We start from the raw sequence: 26216 nt of genomic DNA on the forward strand, positions 1-26216 counted from the left end.
TCCTCGTGCCCCCCGCTCTGTGTGGCTCTGTGCAGCACCACCCCCTCAGGGCTAGGGTGCACACAGCTGGTCTCCGCATGGCCTCATGCTGGGGCTGCTCCCAGCTGGGGTGGAGCCTGCAGCCCTGGGGCTGCCTGCCATCGTTAAGGAGCCAGCACTTCCTGCCCCCCCACTGCGTGTTTCCAGTCCCTGGCCTGGACTCCTCAGTGCCTGCCATGCCCCAGGGGAGTGGGCGCTCTGAGCTTGCAAAGAGGCAGTGTGGGCCTGGCAGCCAGGACACCCCTCAGGGTTCCCTCATCCCAAGGCCTGGGGTTCAGTCCCAGCTCTGGCCCTCTCAGCCCCTCGGGGACCTGCCTATCTGCCCAGGTCCTGGCAGGTGCAGTCCTGGCCGTGTGGGCATCGGGGCGCGAGCCCATGGGTGGGAGCTAGCTGTGGCTGGCTGTGTCCTCTGCAAGCAGATGTGCACACACAGAACCGGTTTAGGAGAAATCTCTCTATGCGTTTCACCAGAAGGAACTTCACCTTTTAATTCCATTTCCTGCAGTCTGGTTTAAGATGATGACAAGCTGGCTGCATGCTAACATAAATAACACTTTGTTGCTTTGTGAAAGATGTATTTATTCACCTTGAATGCAGATTGGTACCGAGGGAAGGGCACAGAGAGCGAGCTGTGCCCCATCTGCTGGTTCACCTCACAGTGGCCACCGTGGCCAGGGCTGAGCCGGTCTGAAGCCAGGAGCCTGGCCCTCCAGGCCGCCCACGTGGGTGTCAGGACCACGCACTGGGCCCCTCTCTGTGCCCTGAGTGGAGCAGCCGGCCTCCCCTGGCCCCCTGGCCCGGGATGCTGCACCGCGCCGGCCCCAGCTGGCCAAGGCTGCCCCTTTGGGGCGCGGAGGCCCGTGTGGCACCCTGCATGGTCCCACTGATGGGCCAGTCATGGAGGCGGACTTGCCATTAGTTGTATGTTTATTTTTCTAAGATTTGTTTCACAGGCAGAGCCTGATGGGTGGAAAGGGAGCGAGCCTTCATCCCTTGGTACACTTGCCAAAGGACTTGCAGAGGGCGAAGCCGAGCCAAGAGGAAGGCAGGAGGCAGGGGCTTCTTTCTGGGTCTCCTACGTGGGTGCAGGGCCCCGGACACGCAGATCCTCCTTTGCTGCTCTCCCAGGGAGCTGGGCCGGGAGCGAAGAGCCAGGACTTGAACTGGGTCCATACAGGGTGTTGGTTTTGTCCACTGTGCCACTGTGCCACAGTGCCAGCCCCTTAATGTCATCTTCCAGTCACGCTGAGCTAGCTGCTGAGCTCCTGAGAACAAACAGCCTTGGGTGCTGGACTGGCCTCTCCTGACTGGCATTGGACCCCGGGGCCTCCTGTGAGTCGAAGCCTGGCCCACCGCAGCTCGTGTTCTGGGATGCCACCTCACGGTCCATCCCTCCCTCAGCGCATGGGCGGGCACCCCATGCAGGTGGCCATCTGTGCTGGGGCCTTCTGAGGGCTGCGCCCTGCCTCTGCATTCCGAGCACACCATGAGGTCACCTCGGGTCCACGAAGACAGCTGCCACCTCAACCCCGTGGCCCCACCCAGTTGAGGCCAGAAGAGTGGTGGGCTCTGACTGGCCAGGCCACCCTGGGGCTGCCCTGCAGTCAGCTAAGGGCAGGCAGTGGGGCCTTTAGGCTGTGGGCAACAGCCGCTGCAGGCTCACCCTGTGGTACTGCACCACGGTCCCTCTCAGCTGGGAGTCTCTGTCGCTGGGGCCACCCAAGCCTGGACAGCACACACTGAGGGCTCAGGGGAGCGTGGGTGTGGGGTGAGGGCCTCGGAGGGCAGTGCTGTGGAGGGCCAGGCAGACAGCAACAGACTGCGGACTGCAGGCCCCAGAGCCAGGGATGCCTCCCAACCCCGCGGGGGAAGGCAGGAGGGAGTTGTCTTAGGCAGGCTGGGGCTTGTGCTGGGCCCCGACTCTCACAGTGCCAAGCAACCGCCCACGACACATATGGGAGGGGCATGGCCTGCCGCCTGGAGCAGGAGCCATTGAGCCGAGCCCTCCCAGTGGGGGGCGGGGGGCAGGCATCCTACATGCCAAGGAAGGGCGGGGCCTGGGATGGCTGGGAGGGTGGGGATCCTCCGGGTCCCACTTCCTGATCTGCAGCCACCAGCGCCACAGTGCTGCCTGGGCCTGCCCAGGAGATCCTAGGCTCCCCCGCCGGGATTTGAGCCTGCGGCCAGAGTGGGGCGAGCAGGTCCCCCAGCAAAGCCATGGCCCCTGCGGCCCTTCCCCCTGTTCCTGGGAGTCCCCTGGCTCAGCCAAGCAGGGGGTAGCACCAAGGCCTGGTGGGGCAGGGCAAGCAGGTGAGGGGGCCTGGGTGTCCATGCTGGGCAGTGTGAGGCAAAGCTGACCTCATGGCTCTCTGGGCCCCGTCATGGCTTACGGTGGCTTGTGACCTAATTAGGCGCAGTGGTGCTAGCCCAGCCCGTGCTTGGCTGTCGGGTCGGGGCGTGGCTCCCGCGGGGCAGGAAGTTGCCATGACTGCTCAGGAGTTGGGCAGTCAGGGCTGGGGCGGTGCTGTTGCTGGCACTGGCCACCGCATTGTGGATTATGTGGACAGGGCTGCCACCAGACAGCCGTCGGTGGGTAAGCCTATGGCTGGGGCAGGGGTGAGGAGCTAGGAGAGCAGAGGCCATGGCTGCTTGTACTGGGAGGCCTGGGAGCCTGGGGCCTTGTGGGCTGCCCGTCCCAGGTCTACGCTGGCCCTGGCCAGGGGGTGGGGGGTGGGGAAGGCAGGATAGGGGAAGGGCTCCTGACAGGGAAGGGGCTGCTGTCGGAGCCAGGCTGATCCTCTGGGCACGGCCCAACTCCCCTCTCTGGGGGTCCTGGGGGATGCGTCTGACCAGGCCAACTCTGTTGTTCCTGGAAGGAGCTGGGCTGGCGTTCCGTGGGGAAGCAGAGGGACCAGGGGGTTTTGAGTGTGATGGTGAGGGCTCAGGTTTATCCACCTGACAGGTGGTTGCCTAGGAGACCACGGGGGCTACCAGGCGTGAAGGGCTGAACTGAGCTCGGGGAAGGGGCAGAGGGTCCCCTGCCAGGCAGGGAGGCCCGGCCTCAGGGTTGGGGCAGATAATTTGCTCCCAGGCTCCAGTTTGCAGCTGAGCTTCCTGACGCTCTGGGGCTCAGGGTTTCCTGCCCAACCCATGGCTTTGCGGGGGCTTGGTGGGGCTGGGCTGCACCCCAGAATGCCTCCAGCAGGGGTCCCCAATCCACTGTCCCTCCTTGCTTGTCCCAGGTGTGCAATGGTGGCAGGCCCAGACTCCAGGCCGACGAGGGACGCTGGGGGTCCGGGGGCCTGCGAGCTGTGGAGCACCGGGCCCTGCTGCTGACCCAGGCCTGAAGTTCCCTGCCTGGCCCCTTGGGGATGGCTCCACCGCAGGCCGGCCCCCGGCCTGGCCCTGCTGCCCTGCTCAAGGACCCAGGATCGCAGCCAGAGCTCGACCGGCTGCTCCTGAATGCCAATGTCTTGCTGGGAGGTGAGTCTGTCCCCAGCCCCAGGACAGTGGCTCCTGGGCCTGGCCACTGCACGATCCTGAACGCCTGGGGTACTGTCAGGGTCATGGGCCTAGTGCCTGCTGGGGCCAAACAGGGTGAGGTCCCCCGGAGGGGTCCCCAGGGAGCGGGGCTGGTCTGCCTGGTGCTGGCCTCTGGCTGCTCTGTGTGGGTGAGCAGGCGTGTTCGCACATGGTGCACCCCGGAGCCCTCAGAGGCGGGTCTGGCTGTGAATCCCACATTCTCCAGATGTGCCCAGGCAGGTTGCTGCTCACTTGTGCCCCGCCCTGCCCGGCTGGGCCCAACCTCAGCGCCATCGGGAAGGGACCCCTGGGCTGAGTCGCCTCCAGGGCTGCTTGGTGCAAGCCTCTGTGGTCGGAAGGCCGGAAGTCCTGGGCACAGAAATGGGAGCTGCTGCTCAGCCCATCTTGTCCCTGCCCCTGCCCCCATCCCTGTCCCTGCCCCATGCTTGTTCCTCCCTGGGGTCATTAAGAATGTCTGTGCTGGCTGCTGCGCTGTGGGTGTTGAGTGGCCCTGGCCCTGAGGTCTTTCTGGAAGGCTCCTGAGACATGTCCCATAGGCAAGGATCAGCAGCCTGGGACGGGTCCCGGGCTCGGGGACAGTGTGTGGGCAGCACAGCCACCTCCTGCAGCGGGTTCAGACTGTCTCCGTGGTGCTGAGGCCCCTGTCCTGGCCAGCAGGCTTGCGTGTGAGCACTGCAGGTAACCCTGTGCGTGTGCGGGCGCATGTCTGTGCACGCGGCCCCTGTGCGTGTGTCCCTGTGTGGGTGTCAGCCCCAGGTGTGTGGGCTGGGGGGCTGTGGTCAGGTTCCAGGCATGGGGCCCACCATGCCTGCATGGTGCCCACAAGCAGCCCAGCCCTGCCTTCCAGACTAGGCAGAGAATGTGTGCTCTAGGGCACTGGGGCTGGCTGCCATCCTGCCTGAGACCCCGGGCCCTAGAGCAGGAGTAGAGCTGTGCCCAGGGGATGTGGGCCAGGGACGGGGCAGGTGGGCAGGGATGGGGCAGAGGAGGCATTGGTGCCCCCAGCTCCTCATGGCTGTCAGGCTGTCAGCTACCCCCAACCCCTTGCAGGCCTCACCCAGGATCCTCTCACATGAACTCGGTCCCCTTCCTCGGGGGTGGGGGGTGCTCCAGGCTCATGGTCCCGGCCCTGACCTTTGCTGGCCCTGACTGGGCCCCAAGCTGGGCTGTGGGAGGGGCCCGGTGCCCTGTGAGGTGGCTACCCATCCGCCCAGCCCCTGGGCCCCCCCAGGGTCGGCTTCAGCCCGGCTGAAGTGAGGGAAGGTGAACTGTGACAGGCAGCCTGGGGTGCAGGGGGCAGGGGGCAGGTCCTGCTTGCACCTGGTGGCCGAGGCAGCAGCCAGGATGGCTTGGCGGGGCGGGGAGCCCTGGGATCCTGTGGGAGCGTCCCGGGGAGGCACTTCCAGCCCTCAGGCCTGGGGTGGGCCGGGCTGTGCGTGCTGGCTGGGGGTGGGGGCCCTGGGGGTGCGTCCTTCAAAGTGCTGTCAGATCCCTGCCCGAGACGTCCCGCCAGCACCGAGCTGGCCTCTCCGCTTGCTTTTCTTCCCCTGGTAAAGCACAGGAGAGGCTGAAGAGGACGGCGAGGTGGGCACTGCCTGCCGCCCGGGGGCCTGTCTCAGCCCACGCCTGCGCCCACCGGGGCCCAGCAGGTCTGGACCACTCGGCCTGTTGCTGCCTTGAACCTCCTGCTGGGGAGGGAGTGGGCGGCAGGTGCCTGGGAAGGCGCAGCCCTCCCGCGGCTGTGCCTGGGAAGCAGCTGGGAGCCTTCGCACTGGGCAGAGACCCATCTCACCACATGCAGGAGACCATGTGGCCCATTCTGTGCCCAGTCACCAGGCACCTGCAGAGAGGGCCCTTTGGCAGCCGTATCTCAGATCTTGCTGAGCGTCCACGTTTGGGGTACACTGGCTGACCCCCAGGCCTTGCTGAGCGTCCACGTTTGGGGTACACTGGCTGACCCCCAGACCCTCTCCAAGGAAGCAGGCAGGAAGCCTGGGTTGGGGGGAGGGACTGGCCATGAGACGGGGGATGGGCCGAGGAACAGTGGCAGGTGGGCATGTGTGGGGGAGGGCAGTGTGTCATACAAGTAGTGTCTGAGGGCAGGCCGGGCGCACATTGGTGTGAGGTGGGGGTGAGGCTGAGCTGCACAGGTCCTCGCTGAGCGGGCCGCTCTCCTGCCAGGCAGTCCCTGCGGGTAGGTATGCAGTAGGCACTCTGATGTACAGCGGGTGCCGAGTGCATGCTGGCACGGGGACATCTGGAGACGCTCCAGGCCCCGAGCCGCGGGCAGGGGGCAAGGCAGGGGTGCCCACACTCCAGGCCCCGGAGCCTCGGTCAGGGGGCAAGGCAGGGGTGCCGCTCCAGGCCCCGGAGCTGCGGGCAGGGGGCAAGACAGGGGTGCCGACCCCTGCCTGCTGGTACTCTCCAGCTGGCGACTAGGGGTGACCGGGAGCAGGGGCTCGCTCAGCCCAGCTCAGGGCTGTGGAGTGCTGCACCTTCTTTGCTCTGCTAGGCACCTGTGCTCCCCCGTACCCCTGGGCTAGCCCCACCTATCGAACCAAGCTGGAGGGACTTACGGGGAAATAGCCATCCTGCGCTGCCTGAACCCCAAAATATCACCTGCGTCCCTCCCCTCCTTCCCCTCCGGGAGCCCAGCCTGTCTCAGCTTCCCCCAGCAGGGTCTCACCTCCCACGCTGGGACGGCCCCTCCCCTCGCAGTGTCCTCGGCAGGCCCGGTTGAGCCTCTCCGGGGTCCCACACCTGGCGAGGCAGGGCCAGCAGCAGCTGACTGCTTCTCACTATGCTTGGTTCCCCCAGCCCAAGAACACATCTCTGTGCAGATGGACAGACGTGCACACATGTGCAGAACCCTGACACACGACACAGTGTACACACGTGCAGAACCCTGACACACGCCCACTGCCAACACACACAGTGTACACACGTGCAGAACCCTGACACACGCCCACTGCCAACACACACAGTGTACACACGTGCAGAACCCTGACACACGACACGCACAGTGTACACACGTGCAGAACCCTGACACACTACACGCACAGTGTACACACGTGCAGAACCCTGGCACACGACACGCACAGTGTACATACGTGCAGAACCCTGACACACGACACACACAGTGTACACACGTGCAGAACCCTGACACACGCCCACTGCCAACACACACAGTGTACACACGTGCAGAACCCTGACACACGCCCACTGCCAACACACAGTGTACACACGTGCAGAACCCTGACACACACCCACTGCCAACACACACAGTGTACACACATGCAGAACCCTGACACACGCCCACTGCCAACACACACAGTGTACACACGTGCAGAACCCTGATACACGACACATACAGTGTACACACGTGCAGAACCCTGACACACGACACGCACAGTGTACACACGTGCAGAACCCTGACACACACCCACTGCCAACACACACAGTGTACACACATGCAGAACCCTGATACACGACACATACAGTGTACACACGTGCAGAACCCTGACACATGACACGCACAGTGTACACACGTGCAGAACCCTGACACACACCCACTGCCAACACACACAGTGTACACACATGCAGAACCCTGACACATGACACGCACAGTGTACACACGTGCAGAACCCTGACACACGCCCACTGCCAACACACAGTGTACACATGTGCAGAACCCTGACACACGACACATACAGTGTACACACGTGCAGAACCCTGACACACGCCCACTGCCAACACACACAGTGTACACACATGCAGAACCCTGACACACGACACGCACAGTGTACACACGTGCAGAACCCTGACACACGACACGCACAGTGTACACACGTGCAGAACCCTGATACACGACACGCACAGTGTACACACGTGCAGAACCCTGATACACGACACGCACAGTGTACACACGTGCAGAACCCTGACACACGCCCACTGCCAACACACAGTGTACACATGTGCAGAACCCTGACACACGACACATACAGTGTACACACGTGCAGAACCCTGACACACACCCACTGCAAACATGCACAATACACACAGACACACATGTGCAAAGCCCTGTCACAACCCACTGCAAGCATGCACAGTGCACACACATGTGCAAACACACAGGTACCACACATATGTAATCTCTACCTCTGTGTAGGCACAGGCACCAAACACATCACAAAAACACATGTGTTTATGGACTGATTACATGTGAATGGCTTTGTGTCCTCCTGCCCAGGTCTCAGGCCCCTCCACACCCTCCTGCTGCCCAGCTAGGCCCTGGGTTCTGCTGCCACTGTCCCCAGAAAGCCCTTGGTGACTTGGCTGGGTGCCTGTTTCCTGCTGGTCAGTGGCCAGGCCCTCCTCCAGGCAGGGTCACACGGTACTGACCATGTGGTACTCAGGTGTTGTCAACAGTCGTAGTTGATATGGATGAATGAACTGTAGCCTGGCAGATGGCGCCGCCCATGGTCGTGGCAATGCCTGCTTGGTAGCGGAAGTGTGCGGTGGGGGCCTGGGGCTGCATGTGTTTTGGGAAGGCAGCCAAAGCCAACGTCTGTAGGAGGGTGTGAGTGTGTATGGGCATGTGTGTGTGTGTGTACATGTGTGTGTGTGCACCTGTTGACTAGTGCCCCCTGGAAGCAGCCCGGCAGAGCTTGGGGTCAGCCAGAGGCCCTGGGAAGGCTCTCTCCACCAGGAACCCCCACCCTGTGCCCCTCTGCTGCCTCCAGGGGTTGGGGAGGGTATGTGCACACGGGACCCTGAGCCTGCTCAGCAGACAGCCAAGGCCCTGGGGTCTGTCCTGGAGAAGGACACGCCTCCTACTGGCCAGCCTGGGGCCTGGCAGCCACTAGCCCCCACCCCCGACATCCGAGGGACTGTGCCTCAGCCCAGGGTCGCTCATGGGTGGAGGGCACAGAGGGACTCCTCGGGCTGGGGCTCCACAGCAGGTCCCACTGGGCAGCACAGGGCGCCCAGCTGGCTGGGGCACAGAGGCACTGGTCTCGGCGATGGCCTTGACCCTCTGAGCCCAGCTTCTCCCTGGAGGAGGGGTGCCAGGTCCAGGCTCCAGGGGTGTCTGTGGTACCCCCACCCCTCTTGGCAGTGCCAGCTCTGTTCAGCCAAGTGTCAGGGTGATCCCAAGGCAGCTGGGCCCTGACCTTGTCCCTCCCACCCCGGCTCTGGCCCGCCCTAGGCTACAGGCTCTCCTCCTGCCTGTGGGGGGAAGCCGGGGTTAGGGGGGAGCTGAGTGCCAGTTCTGTGTGGGGGAAGGCTCCAGGGGTTTGGGAGATGGTGGTGGGGGAAGCTAGATCTGGGGGAGGTGGGAAGGGGAGCTGAGTGGGGGGGAGCTGAGCTGGGCTGAGAGTGGGAGGGGCTTGGAGGGGGAGCTGAGCAGGGCTGGGGTGGGGGGAGTTGTAGGGGGAGATGAGCAGGGCTGCGGGGGAGGGGAAGCCAGAGCCTAGGGAGGTGGGAGGGGAAGCTGGGCACAGTTGAGCATGTTGTCTTGTGTTCTGGCTGAGTACGGGGCGTCTTTGGAGCAGATGCTGGTTGAGAAGGAAGTACGTGCTAGCTAAATTTGGCCGTTGGAGAGCGGCAGCTTACCCAATTAGCTCATTGATACGCGTGTGTATGGCTGGGCCCTCATCGCCTCCGCAGGTGGCTTCTGGCCCGTGTGTCCCTGGTGGAGATCGGGTTCAGGCAGGTCCCTGAGCCATCCTGTGGGGCCTCGCAGGGGTGGCTGGGGCCCAAGTGGGCCCGTGCCTCCTCTGGACCTCCTGGCCTCACTGGGGGGAGCTGGGAGCTGCCTAAGGCAGGGACCTCCCCAAGGGGCACCCGGGGCCCCAGGCAGGAGGGCTGAGGGGAGCTCAGCCCAGGAGGTGTCTGTGGGGGTGGCTGGAGCCACCGACAGCCCCTGGGGTGGGCAGCAGCTGGCCCCTGGGGTGGGCACACGCCCACACCCACCTGGGCAGGTGCAGGCTCCCCAGCACTCCAGGGATTCCTGGAGGTTTGGACTCTGAAAGAAGGTTTCACATCTTTCGTGTTTTCCAATTTGCATTTTGGGTTTGGTTCCTGCAGGAGTCAGCCCAGGCTTCGCAGTCTACCTCGGTCCCTGGTCTCCTTCCCCAGGGGCCTCCTGGGCCGAGCGGCTGGCATGTGTCTGCGGCCAGGAGATCCTCACTGGCCCGCCTCTGGGGGTCCGTCCTGGCAGGGTCTGCAGGCCAGGGGCTCCGTCACCTGCCACAACTCAGCCTGGCACGCCCCCCGCCCCGCCGCATGCATAACCACTCTCTCCTCCTGGGGCGCTGGCCAGCCTGGGCTGTCAGAATGAGGGCCCGCAGCAGAGGCCTGGGCAGCTGGCGCCCTGGCAGGCAGGTGAGGAGGCCAGGGTGGGGCCTGGGGTGCCAGGAGGCCGAGGGTGGCGCTGAGGTGGCCTGCGTGCTGCAAGGCCTAGCTCCTGGTCCTGCAACCCCGCACGTCCGGGTGGGAATAACTGTTGTCCCCATCTCCCAGGCTTTGGGGCCGGCTGCACCTAGCGCCCCTCCCCCAGGCCAGGGCCGCCCCCCCCCACCAGGTGCGCTCCTGGGCTGGGGGAGGGGTGTCCTAGGCCCCCCTCGTCAAGCTCTGGGGGTGGAGTCCTGGGTCCGGGGTCCGGCCCCACCCCCGCCCCGGTCCGCGGCTCGGTGCCGGAGGCCGCGGGCGCATCTTTGCGGGAAAAGTACTTTGGCCCCTCCCGCGCGGGGCGGGCAGGGGGTGTGGTGCGGGCGCACGAGTGACAGCGCGCTCCTCGCGCGGCGCCCCCGCGGGCGCAGAGTCCCCGCGCCCGAGCCGCCGCGCAGCCCGCCCGAGCCCGAGGCCGCGGGAGCCCGCGCCCGGCCGCCGCCGCGGAGACAATGGACCCGGGAGCCGCCCCGCAGCAGCAGCACAGTAGGTGCCGCTCCGGTTGCTGCGCCGCGCGGGGCCGGGCTGCTGGACGCGCGGGGGCGCCGCTGCCCCTGGCGCGGGTCAGGCCGCGGGACGCCCGGGCTGCTTCTGCGGTCCAGCCCTGGAGGGGTGTCCCATGCCTGTGGGCTTGGGCAAGGGAGCACCAGGACGTCGCGGGAGGGACGACTGTGGGGAGGTGGGGGGAACAGATGGAAGAGTCCTGTGCTGCCTGGGCAGCCTCAGGTGTTGGGTGAGGGACGCAGGACCCACCCCTGCAAACTTCCCTTCCGCTCCTGGCTGGGGCTGGGACCCGGCTCCCTGGCATTGGTTCCGCTGTGCGTCCCTTGTGGCCATGGGGGCTGCAGGAGAGCTGGTGGAGCTAAAGGTGCCGCATCCCACCTGGGCCAGGCCCCAGCACCTGCAGGGCGGGCAGCATGGCTCCTTGCTGAGAATCTTTTGGGGGCTCTGCACCTGCTGACACTTCTGGAGCCTTCTATGGGGGGCACCCTTGGAGCTGGCAGACAGAGCAAAAGGGGGCTCCCGCCCGCTCCCTCCCCCCCCCCCGCCCGCTCCCTTCCCCCGCCCCCCCGCCCTTCTCTTCCTGGTGATAGTGTGGGAGCCAGGGCAGCCACAGACTACCCCCACACAAAAAAAAACCCCGTGGGCTGTCTACCCTCACTGCTCCTAGCCTGCCCGCAGTGCCCTGATCCCTGAGGTGGCGCTCAGCTGCCCTGGGCCGCATGCCCAGTGCTTCTCTCTGTAGAAGCCCACGGGGTCCTGCCAGGGACGTCCAAAGGTCAAGCCCTGGCCCCCATCATGGATCACAGCTCTCCTGTGTGTCCCCCACTGGGCTCAGGTGCCAGGGAGGAGATGGGCCCTGCCATCACACACCCTGCCTTAGCCCACAGCCGCCTCCTGGAGTAGGCTGCTGGGACCCCGGGACTGAGGGGGCAGCTCCCGGCAGGCAGGGGTGTCCCTGCCAATTGCTGAAGGGCCCCCTTACCCAGCCCTTTTTCTTACGGAGGGAGAACTGGCCCTCAGCTGGTTTGGTCTGAGGGGAGACGGAGCTGGCTTGGGCTTGGTGGGGACTCTGGGGGGGTATTGCTGGTGGTGCCTGGGCCTGGGGCTCCCCCAGGGGCTGCATTGGGGTCAGGCACCTGTGCTGGGGGATGGTAAGGAGGGCGTGGCCTTGGCCACGGCGCTGGTGCTGCCCTGCACAGCCTCCTGGGGCGCCGTGGCTCCCCCACACTGAGGGTTCGGTTTACATAATCTCCCGCCCCACACTTGGGTTGCTGTCAGCGGTAGAGCCGGGTCTGACAGTGTGAGTTGTAATTGGATTTTAATTTTTAATGTCTGCAGTAGATGAAGAGCTATGGGCCAATTTGTATATATTCTGTTACTCGTCGGGTTACTTCATTAGTTGCTAACTGCTGCCCCGCACGGCCGTCTGCTCCCCAAAGGGAGGGAGTCTGCCCTGGGTGTGAGCCTGGGCTGCACACGCTGCCTACCACCTGCTGTGCCACAAGGGTGTGTGCCGCGGGATGGGGGCTGTACTCACTGCCTCTGCCCTTTCTTCCCTGTCCTGCTCCTGGGTCCACGGACACCCCAGGCTGTGGGGAGGGTCATTGGGGCGGGCATCATCGAAGTCCCCTGGGTGCCCACGTAGTTGGGCACAGCTGGCCTTGTGTCTTCCCAAGGTCTGACGAGTTCGATTCACCCCACAAGTCTGGACTGGAGGCAGGAATAGGGACTGTGTTCTGGGGCCACGCCTGCCCCCAAGATAGGGTTGGCCTCCAGTGAGACCCGGCCCCGGGCAGATTCGGGGTCTTTCCCTCACCCCGCTGGAGGGGTCCCGGGAGGGGAGGCGGCGTCTCTCTGAGCGTGAGCCTTCCGCATTATTGCTAGGTCTGTTGCGTAACAGGCAGGCATCAGGCAGCACGCAGCAGGGTGCTGGAGACGTCTCCCGCGGCAGCGGCCAGTCAGCAGGACACAGCTTTTGCGCTTTCCATCCGCTCAGCACAAAGGAACAACGAGGGGCCGCCCGTGTTTCCAGGCCGTGCTGCCCAACCACCCCTCCATCTCCTGGTGCCCCCTGAGGTCCAGGCTGCCCTGGGCTGTTCACCTCCTGCCCCTGAGGGCACACGCGTGCTGCAGTACCCCATCGCCTCCTCCTGCACTGCGCCGTGGCCCCCCACACCCCTCCTCTGCTTCCCTTCTGTTCACTGCCCCCCCCACCGCCCTGCACTATGCTCCCAGGGAGCTGATTGGGGTCTCCACCTCCACGGTGCACAGCGGGAGGCTCACACCTGTTCTCTGAGCTCCAGCTGCACATGACGCCCTTGGCCATGAACTGCTGAGAGCTGGGCTCAGTGGCAAGCATGGGGACCTTGGTGTGGCCACAGGGTGAGGCTGTTCACTCCAGGGTAGAGTCAGTGTGGCAAGAACCTACAGGGCTCAGCACACCCATGTCCTGGGAGAGTGTGGGGCCTGCACACACACACACACACACACATGTCCTGGGAGAGTGTGGGGCCTGCACACACACACACACACACACATGTCCTGGGAGAGTGTGGGCCCTGCTCACCTGCACACACACACACACATGTCCTGGAGAGTGTGGGGCCTGCACACACACACACACACACACACACACACACACACACACATGTCCTGGGAGAGTGTGGGGCCTGCTCACCTGCACACACACACACACACACACACACACACACGTCCTGGGAGAGTGTGGGGCCTGCACACACACACACACACACACACACACACATGTCCTGGGAGAGTGTGGGGCCTGCACACACACACACACACACACACACACACACATGTCCTGGGAGAGTGTGGGGCCTGCTCACCTGCACACACACACACACACACACACACACATGTCCTGGGAGAGTGTGGGGCCTGCACACCTGCACACACACACACACACACACACATGTCCTGGGAGAGTGTGGGGCCTGCTCACCTGCACACACACACACACACACACACACACACACACACACACACATGTCCTGGGAGAGTGTGGGGCCTGCTCACCTGCACACACACACACACACATGTCCTGGGAGAGTGTGGGGCCTGCACACCTGCACACACACACACACACATGTCCTGGAGAGCGTGGGCCCTGCTCACTGCACACACACACACATGTCCTGGGAGAGTGTGGGGCCCTGCTCACCTGCACACACACACACACACACTCACACACGTCTTGGAATGTGTGGGCCTTGTACACACAGAAACATTCACACATGTGCACGTGTGCACGGTGCCTGCGTCTGCCCACAGACATCTCTGCAGTGACCACTCGCACAGATGTGTGCACATACACACACCTGCACTGCTGGGCGGCTGAACTGGCTCCCACCCCACCAAGGGTCTGCCTGGGTGCCCTTCTCCCAACTGGGCAGACCTGGAGGCAGGGACTGTGGCAAGCCAGTCGGAATCAGGCCCTGACAGCAGGGAGACCAGAAAACAGGGCCACTGGGCTGTGAGGGACACGGCAACGGATATCCCTTGCTTGACTCTCGGAGACCTCTGACCCAAACTGCACACCTGGACCTGGACCTGGTCTCTTGCTTATGCAGGTTTAGCCCCGACTTGGCAGGTGCGTCTGACCTGGTGGGTGTGGCTACAGGCCTGGTGGGTGTGGCTGACCTCTGGGTGTGGCTGACCGCCTGGTGGGTGTGGCTACAGGCCTGGTGGGTGTGGCTAAGACCTAGTGGGTGTGACTACAGGCCTGATGGGTGTGGCTGACCTTGTGGGTGTGGCTACAGGCCTGGTGGGTGTGGCCGGCCACCTGGTGGATGTGGCCAGCTGGCCTGGCCTGGATACTTGGATCTGGTAGGCATCAGTATGTCGTGGGCAGAGGTGTGGGGACCCTGGTCAGACCACCTGTCCTCCGTGAAGCAGTGTCTGTGGTGGCCATAGGCCCCTTGCTCCCTGGGGACAACCCCCACGGGGACCCAAGGGACCTTGCGGTCACTGCACTGCCACCAGCGCCAGCCTGCAGTCGCCTTAGGGTGGCCAGTGTCCAGGTTGCCTGAGGTGGGGGTTCCGCGAGAGCTGTCGGTGGCACACGAGTTCTCCAAGCGTTGGACTGGGTGCTGTGCAGGTGGCCTCAGAGTCCCCAGCTCAACCCGAGACCCCCGCACAGCTCAGGGTGTGGGAGGGCAGGCTGGTTCTTTGCAGCTGTGTGTCAGGGCCTCCTGAGGGTCTCGGGGAGTTCACGGCACCTGGCCCTCAGCAGCAGGCTGAGGTGCAGCCAGGCCTGAGGGCTGAGACCACCTTGTACTCCCATCCCCCAGTACCACGGCGAGGCCACGCAGGCTGTGTGCCGGGCAGCCGGAGCCACCCTGTGAGTTCCAGCTTCACCTGGCCCACATGACTATGGCTGAGCAGCCTGTGGGGGCTCTGGGGGTGGCCAGGGCAGTGTCGCAGATGCCTGGGCAGGTGACTCTGGGTGAGGGAACTTGGTCCTGTAGGGTAGGCCAAGACCCAGGCCCCTCCCAGGGTGGGGTGTGTTGGGGCTGTGGGCCCAGCAGGGAGGGGCTCCCTTCCCACCTGCCCCCCGACAGCAGGGGGCAGTTGAGGCTGGAGGGTCAGGCTGCCATGGGGGGGGCTGTCCTCAGGGAGCCGACCTGCTCCCCTGCTCCCCAGCTCAGCCCCATGAAAGTGCCTCAGCGTGGCTCCAGCGCAGCGGCTACTGGGAGCCAGCGGCAGGTCTGCCCGCCAGATCCGGCCCCAGGGGCAGCAGGAGGCCGGGGCTGGGTAGGCTGGGCTTTGAGGCCTGTGTCCGCGGCTGCTGCCCGGAACGTGGCCAATGACAGGAGGGGCCTGAATAATTCACAGGCTCCCCACCCGATGGCACTCGAGCTCCCCTCCCAGGCTGGGGCGGCCAGCTCCCCGCCCTCCCAACGCCCGGCATGTCAGCCTGGAGGGCATCCGGTAGGCGGCTCCCGTCGGCCCCTCTCTGGCCACTCATGCAGGCTGGCCGGGCCGTGCTGCCTCTGCTCGTGCACCCAGACCTTGGTGGGGAATCTCCCCCGGGAGCTCGCTTCGCCATTCCCTCCCCGGCCAGCCCTGCCCCCAGCTATGGCAGCGATGTCTCGGGGGGCCCCATCTTCCTGTGGGACAACCCAGGCGGCTCACAAACATTGCGGGGGCCATGGCTCAGGGTCTGCCTTGTACCCCAGTGGGCACTACTCCCCCTGCTGTGGCCCCATTTTAAGGATGGGGAAGTTGGGGCCGGGGAGCAGTGATTGGCAAACGCAGCCTGGACCATTCCCAGGGTTAACTGAGGCAGCCCCCGTGGAATGCTGGCTGCCCTGAGGCAGGGGCTGGGGCTCAGGGGCCTTTCTGCTGTGTCCACTGGGCAGCACCCTCAGGGCCCTGCTGCCTGCCCAGCCTCGCCCCCTTTGCAGGGCAGGAGCTGCCCGCTGCCCAGTCTCTCTGTCTCCCACGCCACAGCCCCCACAGTGCAGAGGTTCTGATGGCTCTGGCGTGGCTGTTCCCACAGGGCAGGGGGTCTGAGAGACCTCCTGGCTCCTGTGCCCCTCCTGGGTGAGGAGCCCTGCCGCACCTGTGGAGTGCGTGCCTGCGTGGGAGCGGCGCCTTCTCGGCGGGTCGTGTGTGTGCACGCACGTGAGCTCACCCGAGCGCCTGCGAGTGTATTTTTACCGACTTGCAGCTGTGTTTGACTCAGGCCGATCTGGAGCAGCGCATTGTTGGACTATTTCAGGCTCCGCGATTACTGGGGGGTGTTGTGCTCTGTTTGTGAGGAGCTGGTGTGGTCCAGGCTGGGGACAAGGGCTGGGAGTGCACCTGGCAAGGCTCACCCCAACCTGCGACCCACCTCATGGTTCGCCCAGAGCTCCAGTCCCTGCTGGTCTGCTCCCACTGGGACCTCTGCTGGTTCCAGGCACACAGGACAGTCTGGCGGGACCGGCCAGGCCTCTCGTGGGGGTCTCCTGCAGGCGGGTCCCCAGGCACACAGGGTGGGTGGCCAGGCCTCTCATGGGGGTCTCCTGCAGGCGGGCCCCCAGGCACACAGGGTGGGTGGCCAGGCCTCTCATGGGGGTCTCCTGCAGGCGGGCCCCCAGGCACACAGGGTGGGTGGCCAGGCCTCTTGTGGGGGTCTCCTGCAGGCGGGCCCCCAGGCACACAGGGTGGGCGGCCAGGCCTCTTGTGGGGGTCTCCTGCAGGTGGTCTCTGCACCCGTGTGTGTGGCTCTGACACCCTGCCCTTTGCTTCCTGGTTTTGCACCCCTCAGTCAGCCCTCACCTGGCCCACCTTCCACTGCGCCTTACAAAGCCGAGGGTGGGGATTCTGCCGTCAGCTGTCTCCTGCCTGGGACACCCAAGGTCCCTGTGGCTCGTCCTTACAGCTAGGGACAAGCTGGGGCCTGCCCTGGGGTGTGTGAGCCCCTCGGCCTCCGCTTTCTGCCACTCATCTCCAGGTGGCCTGTGGGTGTCTGGCAGCAGAAAGTGCCACCCTGGGGCCTGGCCTGCCTGACCAGGGACAGGGTGGGCATGGGGAGCAGTGGCTAGTAGGAGGAGACCCTGAGTGAGGTTGTCCCCAGCCGGGAAAGGCGAGGCTGGGTCCTGGGTTGTACTTCTAGCTCTCATTTTGGCCCCAGGCCGATGCGGCCAGCGTGCGAGGCTTCCTCCCTCTGGTGGTCACAGGATGTGGAGCCCGGCCCTCAGCTGTCCCTTTGGACCTGGTAGGGAGCAGTCAGGTACAAGGCTATCCCCTGAGAGCAGGTCTGCAGTGAGGGTTGCGGGGCAGGCCTGGCCATGGGAGGCTAGTCCTTGACCAAGGTCCTGTGGTGTGGCCGGCACTCCTTGGCCCAGGGCGGGGCTGCAGATGCGTGGGTGGGGTCTGGGAGCAGCCCCTCGCCTTGGCCTCTCTGGCCAGTTTGTCCCCTGTCCTGGCTCCCAGCTCTGGGCCTGGCCTGGGAAGGCCCCATCAGCCGGCAGTGTGCCCCACTCTCCTCTGTTCCTCTCCAGGGGGGCCTTCCTGTGCTGCGCCTCCCCTGCCCCACCTGCACCGGAGCCCCTTGGCAGTGGGGGCTGCTCGGGTGCAGCCGCATGGATACCGCATACTCAGCAGGTGCTTAAGAACCGGGACTGAGAGCTGGAGCATGGCGGGCGGGAAGGGTGGTCCCTGAGGTGGCGGGGGCCTGGGTGCACACAGCATGAAGAGCCCGCTAGCCCGTGCGGCTGTGGGCCTGGGCTGAGGGCCACCCTCCCCACCAGCAGGGTCGCCTTCATCTTCCCTTCCTGTCCTCCCATGAGTTTTCGGGGCTGGGGTCCCACCGGAGGAGATGCTGGGAAGGCGGGGCCTGGGCCGGGAGTGCGGCATCCGGGGCTGGCCAGGCGCCAGGCGGCCAGGGGCGCTTGGCTGTTGCACACGAGCGTGGAATCTAGGTCAGGCTGTGAGCAGGCGGTGCGGGCGGCTGCGGCCTCAGCAGGGGTTGGGGGAGAGGGACCCTGACTGCTGACTGTGGCCAGGACCCCTCCTGGCGCTGCTCAGCAGGTGCTGGCCATGGAGGCCGCGGGCCGGACGTGGGGCGTGCAGGCAGTGGCCCGCATTGGGCCTGGCCCCTGGGCACCTGGCTCAGACCAGAGCCTGCTGGAAGCTCCTCTCCCTCCTGCCGCCTCCACCCCAATCCTCCCCCACCTCTTCCCTGGCTCCACAGTCCAGGGCCCTGGCTGGACCCACCCTGTTCTGGGCTGGTTGTGGCCACTTGCCTGGCCCTAAGGTCCATCTCCACTCCTACCCTGGCCCCACGGGGACCCCTCCCCCCTGCCTGTTCTACCCTCTTGTCCCCTCTGTGCCTAGAGTGTGGCAGCCCTGCAGCTGAGAAGACTGGAGACCTGGGGGTTGGGTAGCTGTGCCGGGCTGCCCCAGCAGAGGGGGCAACGCCGCGTGCAGTGGGTGGGTGGCCGCCTGGCTGCCCAGGACTGTGCCGTGGGGAGCATATGAGCTGGCAAACAGTGGGGAGACCGAGGCAGAAGGTGGGCTGTGTCCCGCTGCAGACTGGCAGACTCTCCTGGCAGCCTCACACCTGTTTTGGGGTGCAGGGTCGTTCAGGCCTCTCCCGTGGGGTGGCTAGCACTGGAGTAGCCATGGACGGCGCTGAGGGGCACAGCGCCCTCCGGCCGCAAGCTCAGCACTGCCCGCGAGCCCCTGTGGGGCATCCTGGGAGGTCTGGGGTCCGGATGTTGGGACCCGGCCCGTGGGGGGGAGTGGGGTTCTGTGGGTGGCGCCGGGTCTGGGAGGGCAGCACCGGACCTGAGGGTGTGGCGGTCACCTGGCAGCGTGCCTGCGGCCCACCTGCCTCAGCCGGGCCAGTTGCTCAGAGTCGGAACTCTGCCAGAACGCCTGGGAAGGACATTTAGATCAGCACATTCCCATGTGTGGCGGGTGGCGTTAATCACCACCGTTTGGAAATGGGCTCCGGCTGTGTGCGAGGGCGGGGCGGCCACGCGCGTGGATTATTCATGAGGACCTGAACTTGGGTTTCACCCCACTTCCCCTGGGGGAGGCCCAGGGACCTTCTGTCCACTGCAGGGGCCGCAGCCTGGGCCCTGCCCCACGAGCCCCCTGGCCTGTCTGCGCCCCTCCTCCTCCCCACTTCCACCTCCGTCTCTCCTATCGGAGGTTGGGGGTCGGGGTGCTGGGAGCCCCAGCAGCCTCGTGCACTGTGCGTCCATGCCCCCCTCAGCTCCAGCACCCCGTGCTGCCGTGGCCCCCAGAGACCTTCGCACAGGTGCCTGGAGCCCAGGACCCCAGGAGAGGCAGCGGAGGGAGGGGTGAGGGTGCCGAGCGGTGGAGCCCAGGGCTCTGGCCCGGGCAGGGCCTGGCGGTGGCTAATCCAAGGCCGTCACCTGATAGGAGGTGTCACCCCGGGAGGTGTCCGTGGCTCTGGGAGCCTGAGGCCACCCCAGGCCTCCTGCTGGGCCAGCCACCCACCCACCCACCCTTCCCCATTCCGTGGCCCCCGTATCCCAAGCAACCTCCTGCAGGTTTCCCTGTGGGACGCCAGGTCCCTTGGGAGGACTGGAGTTAGGTACACGGTGCCCCGCCTGACGCAGCCCCATGCAGGCTGGGACATCCCGTTGCCCAGGACATGTTGTCCGTGCCCGTTAGGAGTTGGCTTTGCCAGGGAACACTGGTTGGTGCCACCAAATACAGACCAGGCCGTGCCTGGCAGGACTCCTCTCACGGCCCCGCCGACTATGGCCCTGAGGATGCAAGCAGATAGCGGGGTGCCCGGGTGGCAGGACCCTGTGAGAAACTCATGGGTCACCCCGAGGAATGTCTGGTCCTGTCCCCACCCCATGGTGTGTGAGGACTTGGGGGGGCCCCTGAGCTCCCGCCCCACGTCTGGTAGGACTGGCGGGAGGAGGGGTGATCAGCGGCCAGGACCACCTGCACTTGTGGCCTCTGAGTGGAGTAGGGTCTGTGTCCACCCCAGGCCAATCCCCCGAGCCCCAGGAAGGTGCTGCCTCAGCGCCCGGTAACCTGGAGCCAGCAGCGGGGCTGCTGCGAGTTAAGGGCAGGCGGGGCTCCTGGGGGAAGGCGGGCCCGCAGCAGGCTCGCCCCGCCCTGCCCCTCCCCGGTCCTCCTTGGCGGGTGACGGTGGCGCTGCTGCGGCCAGCAGGCTTGGGCCCCCAGTATGGGCACTGTGCTCAGGGCCGGAGCTCCGTCCCGGTTCCGGTGGGCTGCAGTGGGAGTAGCAGCAAGACTTGCACCTGAGGGCCATGGAGAATCCGGAGCCCCCTGGTGGGCTCAGCCGGGACCAAGGTGAGGGGAGGGGGGCTGTGAGCCGGGGACAGCTGGCAGGCACTGGACACCTTCCTCGGGGGTCTCTGGGAGCAGGGACCCTGCCCCATTTCCTGCTCCGTGGTGGGAGGAGGTGTCGGTTGGCAGCCCTGTGGTCAGCACCATGGACAGGGCAGCCACGGCTCCCCTTGGAGGGGTGCAGTTTGCTGGGTGCCCTGATCTGCAGCCACACGGGCCGGGGAGGGGAGGGGCCTGAGGCTTCAGTTCTGGGCGAAGGGTAGTCCTTCCGGCTGGGGTTTCTGTAAACCCCAAGGCCAGAGGGTGGAGGGGGTGCGTGACTGCAGCTGCAGCGGGAGTGACCCGGGCCTGACAGCAGGCAGAACTTCCTGCTGCATGGGCGAGGAGGTGGCAGAGGTGGTGGGCACTGCACTCTCCCCAGGGAGGGGACCCCCAGTCGAGGACTGTGAGTTGGCTCCTGGGTCATGCTCAGGCCCGTGGCACCTGCCGCCCCCGGCCGTCACCCTTAGGGCCGGGTTTTGGGGAGTGCCCGTACCTCTCCTGGTCAGTAGGGGTGTGAGGGTGACTCCATGGTGCGGGAGGACGTGTCCCCACGTGGGACTCGGAGGCCAGCATCCTTCGCGAGCAGTGTCCGTCTGTGGCTCCCTGATGGAGTCCCCATGGCCGAGCTGGTGCGGGGGTGGGTGCAGGCTGTGGGTGCCGCCCAGCTCCGAGTGCATCCTGTCCCTCCATAATTCCACTCTTACTACCTGCCCAGTCCTGTCAGTTGCCACTGCCCTCAGCATGCTGTTCTGGTCATGGCTCAGGGTCCGTGCTGGGTGGAGAGGGCACACCCTCCCTCGTCCACCCCCCTTGGGGCTCCATCTGGTGGCTTTTTAGGAAAGACCGCGCCCCCTGGTGGCCATCCGGACCTCGCTGCCCTCCAGCTCCCTGGGCGTGTTGGGGTTCTGTCCCTGCACAGGCCGCACCTTCAGAGAGCTCAGGCCACGAGGGCCAGCATGCTTGGCCACCGCACCCGAGCCAGCCGATGGCCCTGAGGGAGGGGCTGGTGTGCGGCGTCCCAGGGGCCTGAGGCTGCAGGCTGTGAAGTGGTCTATTAATAGTCGTTATGATTAGCACCCCGACAGCCAGGTGCCATGTGCCACCAGCCAGCTGGGGACGACCCCGAGAGGCAGGCCTCTGGGCGGGGACGGCCTTCCCCTTGTACCGTCCACTGCCTGCTGCTAGAGCATCTAGCCATTGGCTGTGCGTGGGGCCAGGGTTCAGGGTGACTGCACGCCCCGGGCCTCAGCCACTGCCGGCGTTGTTGTCCACCTCAGCTGGGCACGGCACCAGGCTAGGCTCGGGCCAGGCTGCCGTGGCCCTGCCGTCCAGCGTCGTGCCAGTGGTGGGCCAGAGGAGGGGGGCTGTCCTGGCCTCCCCGGAGCTAATGTAGAGGTCCGTATGTCTGGTGTCCCCCCAGCCCCTGCCCTGCCCTGCCCGCCTGGACCTCCACGGGCTGCAGCGTCTCCCTCACCCCTTGGGCCCCGGCAGCTCCGGCACCCCGCCCTGGGACCCCGGCACCGGCTCAGACCCCGGGGTGCCCCTGGGGAGGCGGGCGGAGTCAGCTCGCTCATCCAGGAAGGAAAAGGCCGGGGATGAGCGGCTTCTCGCTGATGTCCAAATAACACGGGCCATCCGTGTGTGGGCCCTGGGGCCACTTCCTGTCCACTCAGCACCGTGATGCCACCTGCATGCTGCTCAGGGCACAGCCTGAGCACCTACTGTATACAGCCCAGGGCACAGCCTGAACACCTACTGTATACAGCCCAGGTATAGCCTGAGCGCCTACTGTATACAGCCCAGGGCACAGCCTGAGCGCCTACTGTATACAGCCCAGGGCACAGCCTGAGCGCCTACTATATACAGCCCAGGTACAGCCTGAGAGCCTACTATACACAGCCCAGGTACAGCCTGAATGCCTACTGTATACAGCCCAGGGCACAGCCTGAACACCTACTGTATACAGCCCAGGTACAGCCTGAGCGCCTACTGTATACAGCCCAGGTACAGCCTGAGCGCCTACTGTATACAGCCCAGGGCACAGCCTGAGCGCCTACTATATACAGCCCAGGTACAGCCTGAGCACTTGCTGCCCAGGGCATATCTGAGTGCCTACTTGTTTTGCTAGGGTTCAGTCTGAGCTATGTTGAGCTGGGTCCGGAAGAACAGAGACACTGGGGACGGGATGCACTTGTGCCCAAAAGTGAGGCAGGGCCTGTGGAAGTCTGTGGAGTCGGCCTGAATGTCCCCTGCTGCTGAGCGTGGAAGAGTCCTTCCGAGAGGCGAGGGGCATTAGGAGCAAAAGGGGCCTCGAGGGGCAGGGTGTGCTAGCTGTCCCCCTAGTGCTCCGTGCCGCGGCCCTGGACCCGCGTCTAAGTGTGAGGACAGCAGGCAGGGCAGAGCTGCGGCTCTTGGGGACGCCAGGAGCCGTGCATCCTGCTAGGGTTGTCAGCAGCTGGCATCTCCCTTCCTGCCTCCCTGGGGAGAGTGAGGCCTGGGCTCATTGCTGGCACGGGCTGCAGGGCCTACTGTGCCAGGGCAGGCTCTGGCAGCCCTGGCTTGGCGAGGGAGTCGTGGTGGGACTCAGCTTTCTTGACAGTGGGAGGCGGAGGCACGGCTTGGAAGGGCTGCTTCCCTCAGCTCCAGGGTCCGGCTGAAGTGGTCAGCGGTCAGCAGTACAGCTCAGGCCACAGACCAAGCTGAGGGGTCTGACCCGTGTCCCTCTGGGTCAGGCATGGAGCTGGCTGAGTCCAACAGGCTGGGGTGCTCTCACACACAAGGCGCCGAGTGGTGTTGGGGATAAGCTGCCTGCAGCCGCGTGGTCAGCAGAGGATTAGGCTTGGGGGGCAGGGAACCCCTGGGCAGGCAGATGGGTACCCGCCCAACCCCAGCTGGGAAGGACAGTGGGCCTTGAGGGGCTGTGAGGAGGAGTGAGCAGGTGTGAGCCTCCCAGCCAGGACCACGGGTGAGGGCACAGTGGACGCACCCAGGGGCCAAGTGGCACCCCTCGCTACTCAGCTTGGGGGAGGGGTGCATGACCCCTGTTGTGGAGCAGTGCCCCTCAAGTGGGGGCATCAAGCTGGCAGCCAGCCCCTGCCCCAAATGAAGGGGTTGTGTGAGCTCAGCAGTGGTGTGGAATCCAGTCTGTCTTATCCCTCGCTGGGGACGTCTAGGTACTTGGCCTGTGGGGCTGGGGTGGCCATGCCTTCTCCTGGCCAGGGCGGCTGTGCCCTCTCTCGGCTGGCTGGCACTGGTCCCCTGATACAGTCCCACGGAAAGCGCCCAGCCAGTAGCCGCTGCATTGGGTTCTGGCTGATTTGAGTTGGTTTCAGTCAGACAAGCAGGGTACTGCCACTCTGTCGCCTCCTGCTGCCTGAGGGCCGGGGACCGAGGACTCACCAAGGTCAGTGGTGTGGGCTCACCGGTGGGCCTGGCTGGTGTGAGGGGGTCATGGCCTCAGTGTCAACACCCCTGCTTCTCTGGCTGTCCCCTCCCCCACACACTGCCACTCCCCACGTGGTCCCCTCCCCCACACACTGTCCCTCCCCACGTGGTCCCCTCCCCCACACACTGTCTCTCCCCACATGGCCCCCTCCCCCACTCTGGTCCTCCCCACATGGCCCCCTCCCCCCACACACTGTCCCTCCCCACATGGCCCCCTCCCCCGCACACTGTCCCTCCCCACATGGCCCCCTCCCCCACACACTGTCCCTCCCACACACACGGCCCCCTCCCCACATGGCCCCCTCCCCCACTCTGGTCCTCCCCACATGGCCCCCTCCCCACCGAGCCGCATCTTCCTTTCTGAGCTGGCCAGGGCAGGCTGTGGCCACCATGACAGATTGGCCTGCATGGCCAGTCCAGCCCTGGAGATAAAATGCAGGGCAGAACACACGCTGGGCAGTGGCTGTCTCCCCAAGTCTGGCCCAGGAAGGCCTGTGGGGCAGAGTGCCACAGCCCAGGGCCGGGAGCTGATGGAGGGAGACACACAGGCCCGAGAGGGGCCTTGTCTGCCCTGGGCCTGACTCTGCCCCGACTGCTCCGGCCATGCGCGACTGCGGAGTCCCACAGGGGAGCCCCAAATGTAAGGGGGCGTGGTGTGGGAGCAGTGGCTTGTCTGGCATGGGTGCCCAGCAAGGGCAGGACCCCCAGAGGCCTGGCATGCCCAGGGCCTGTGAGGAAGCGCTGCCCCTGCCCCACCACTGCACCTGTGTCCGCCCTGCCTCTGCCTAGTGTCCAGCGTGGCTCTGCTCACCCGGGGCCTCGGATGACCCTGCAACCTCCCTGGTGCCCTTCTGGTCCCCTGCCGGAAGCTCCCCAGCCTAAATCCCTTGGCCAGTGGGTTGGCCAGCTCGGATTAGCATGGGGATTGGGCATCAGGGTGGGTGGGGCTGCAGTTCGGTTGCTTGCCAGTCCTGGCATGCGACCTCTTGGGGACCCCTTGTGGCCTGGGAGCTGTCACAGGCAGCAGAGAGCGGTTGGGCCAATGCCAGCTGATCCTGGGCAGGGGCTTCTGGCTCCTTGTGCAGGGAGAGGAGGAGGCAGAGGAGAGGAGGGGCTGCTGGCTGAGGCAGTGCTGCAGCCGGGGCGGGGCCCTGGTCCCTGCTTGCCGCCCCCCTCCCCGGGAATGCCCAGCCCCTGGCCATCCGCGGCCAGCCTGACCAAGGGGGCGGTGGCCTGCCTGGCTGAGGCGTTGCTGTGGGCGGGGGGCAGTGTGGTGGTGTCTCCGCGGGGGCTGCTTGGCCTGCTGGGTAAGAAGGCTTGGCTTGGTCCCTGCTGAGGGGGCCGGGGGCTGGGGTCCTTCCTCCCATCCTGCACCACCTCTGGGTGCTTCTGTGCCTCTGTGGGGGCATGAGGTTGAACCCGGGGTGGGGGGAGGCTTGACAGGCCCCACCTGGGTGTGCTGGGTGGGGACACAGGCTGCTGTCAGCCCAGCCAGGGCTGGCCAGCATAGGGGCCGCAGAGGCAGGTGGCGGGCCCTCCTGCTGTCACTTGAGCGAGGCAGGGACACGGCCAGCAGCTGACGGGAGGAACTGACCACAGACGCTGCAGTCCCTGCCCCGACTGGGCTGCCTCTGTCCCCTGCCTCCCCTCACTGCATTTTGGGGTCCCCCAGGAGTGGGTCTCTTGGGTCTGTGTGCCCTGGCAGGTGGCATAGCTTTCTAAGAATTTGGGTGCAAAGACTACTTCTCCCCTGGGCCACCTCCCCTGGACTTCAGGCTTCCCACACAGGAGGGCGGTGTGCTGTGTGTGCTGGGGACTGCATGCCCCAGCCAGCCGGCCCACTCCGTGCCTGGCCTCCTGGACACGCTGACCCCGAGGAGCCCCCACCCTGGCGTCTGCTCCACTCCCTGTGGGCTGTGAAGCCAGGCTCCTGGACCCCTGCCCTGGGACAAGAAGGCTGCCGGCACAGATCTAGGCCGTCGGGCCAGGCGGGCAGCTGAGCGGGGCCAGCAGGACCTGGGGGGAGGCCCCGGTGTTTGCTGCTGGGGGGGTCCCCAGGGCAGCTGGGAGGCGCTGGGTGTGCGCCAATGCACGTGCGTCTGTGTCGTCTGCAGTGGAGCGCTGCATGCGCGCCATGCAGGAGGGGACGCAGCTGGTGAAGCTCCGCGGCAGTTCCAAGGGCCTGGTCCGCGTCTACCACCTGGATGAGCACCGCTCCTGCATCCGCTGGCGGCCCTCGCGCAAGAACGAGAAGGCCAAGAGTGAGTGGGCGGGGCCAAGCGTGAGCGGGCGTGGCTGAGAGTGGGCGAGGCCAAACACGAGAGGGCGGGACCAAGAGTGTGTGGGTGTGGCTAAGGACAAGTGGGCGGGGCCTGGTCATG

The 26216-nt window shown here is 65.6% G+C and overlaps 1 protein-coding gene across 1 annotated transcript in view; it reads left to right on the forward strand.

The window, feature by feature from the left end:
* Positions 1-3287: 3287 nt before the first annotated feature.
* The window catches only part of PLCH2 (phospholipase C eta 2), a 38070-nt gene continuing 15141 nt past the window's right edge, over positions 3288-26216 (forward strand). The window contains exons 1-2 of the mRNA XM_058661003.1: positions 3288-3522; positions 25950-26096. Coding sequence (XP_058516986.1) covers positions 3411-3522; positions 25950-26096 — 259 coding nt within the window. The 5' untranslated portion in view covers positions 3288-3410. The remainder of the gene's footprint in view (positions 3523-25949; positions 26097-26216) is intronic.

Source organism: Ochotona princeps, chromosome 2 (assembly GCF_030435755.1).
Source record: "Ochotona princeps isolate mOchPri1 chromosome 2, mOchPri1.hap1, whole genome shotgun sequence".
In the NCBI taxonomy this organism is placed as follows: domain Eukaryota; kingdom Metazoa; phylum Chordata; class Mammalia; order Lagomorpha; family Ochotonidae; genus Ochotona; species Ochotona princeps.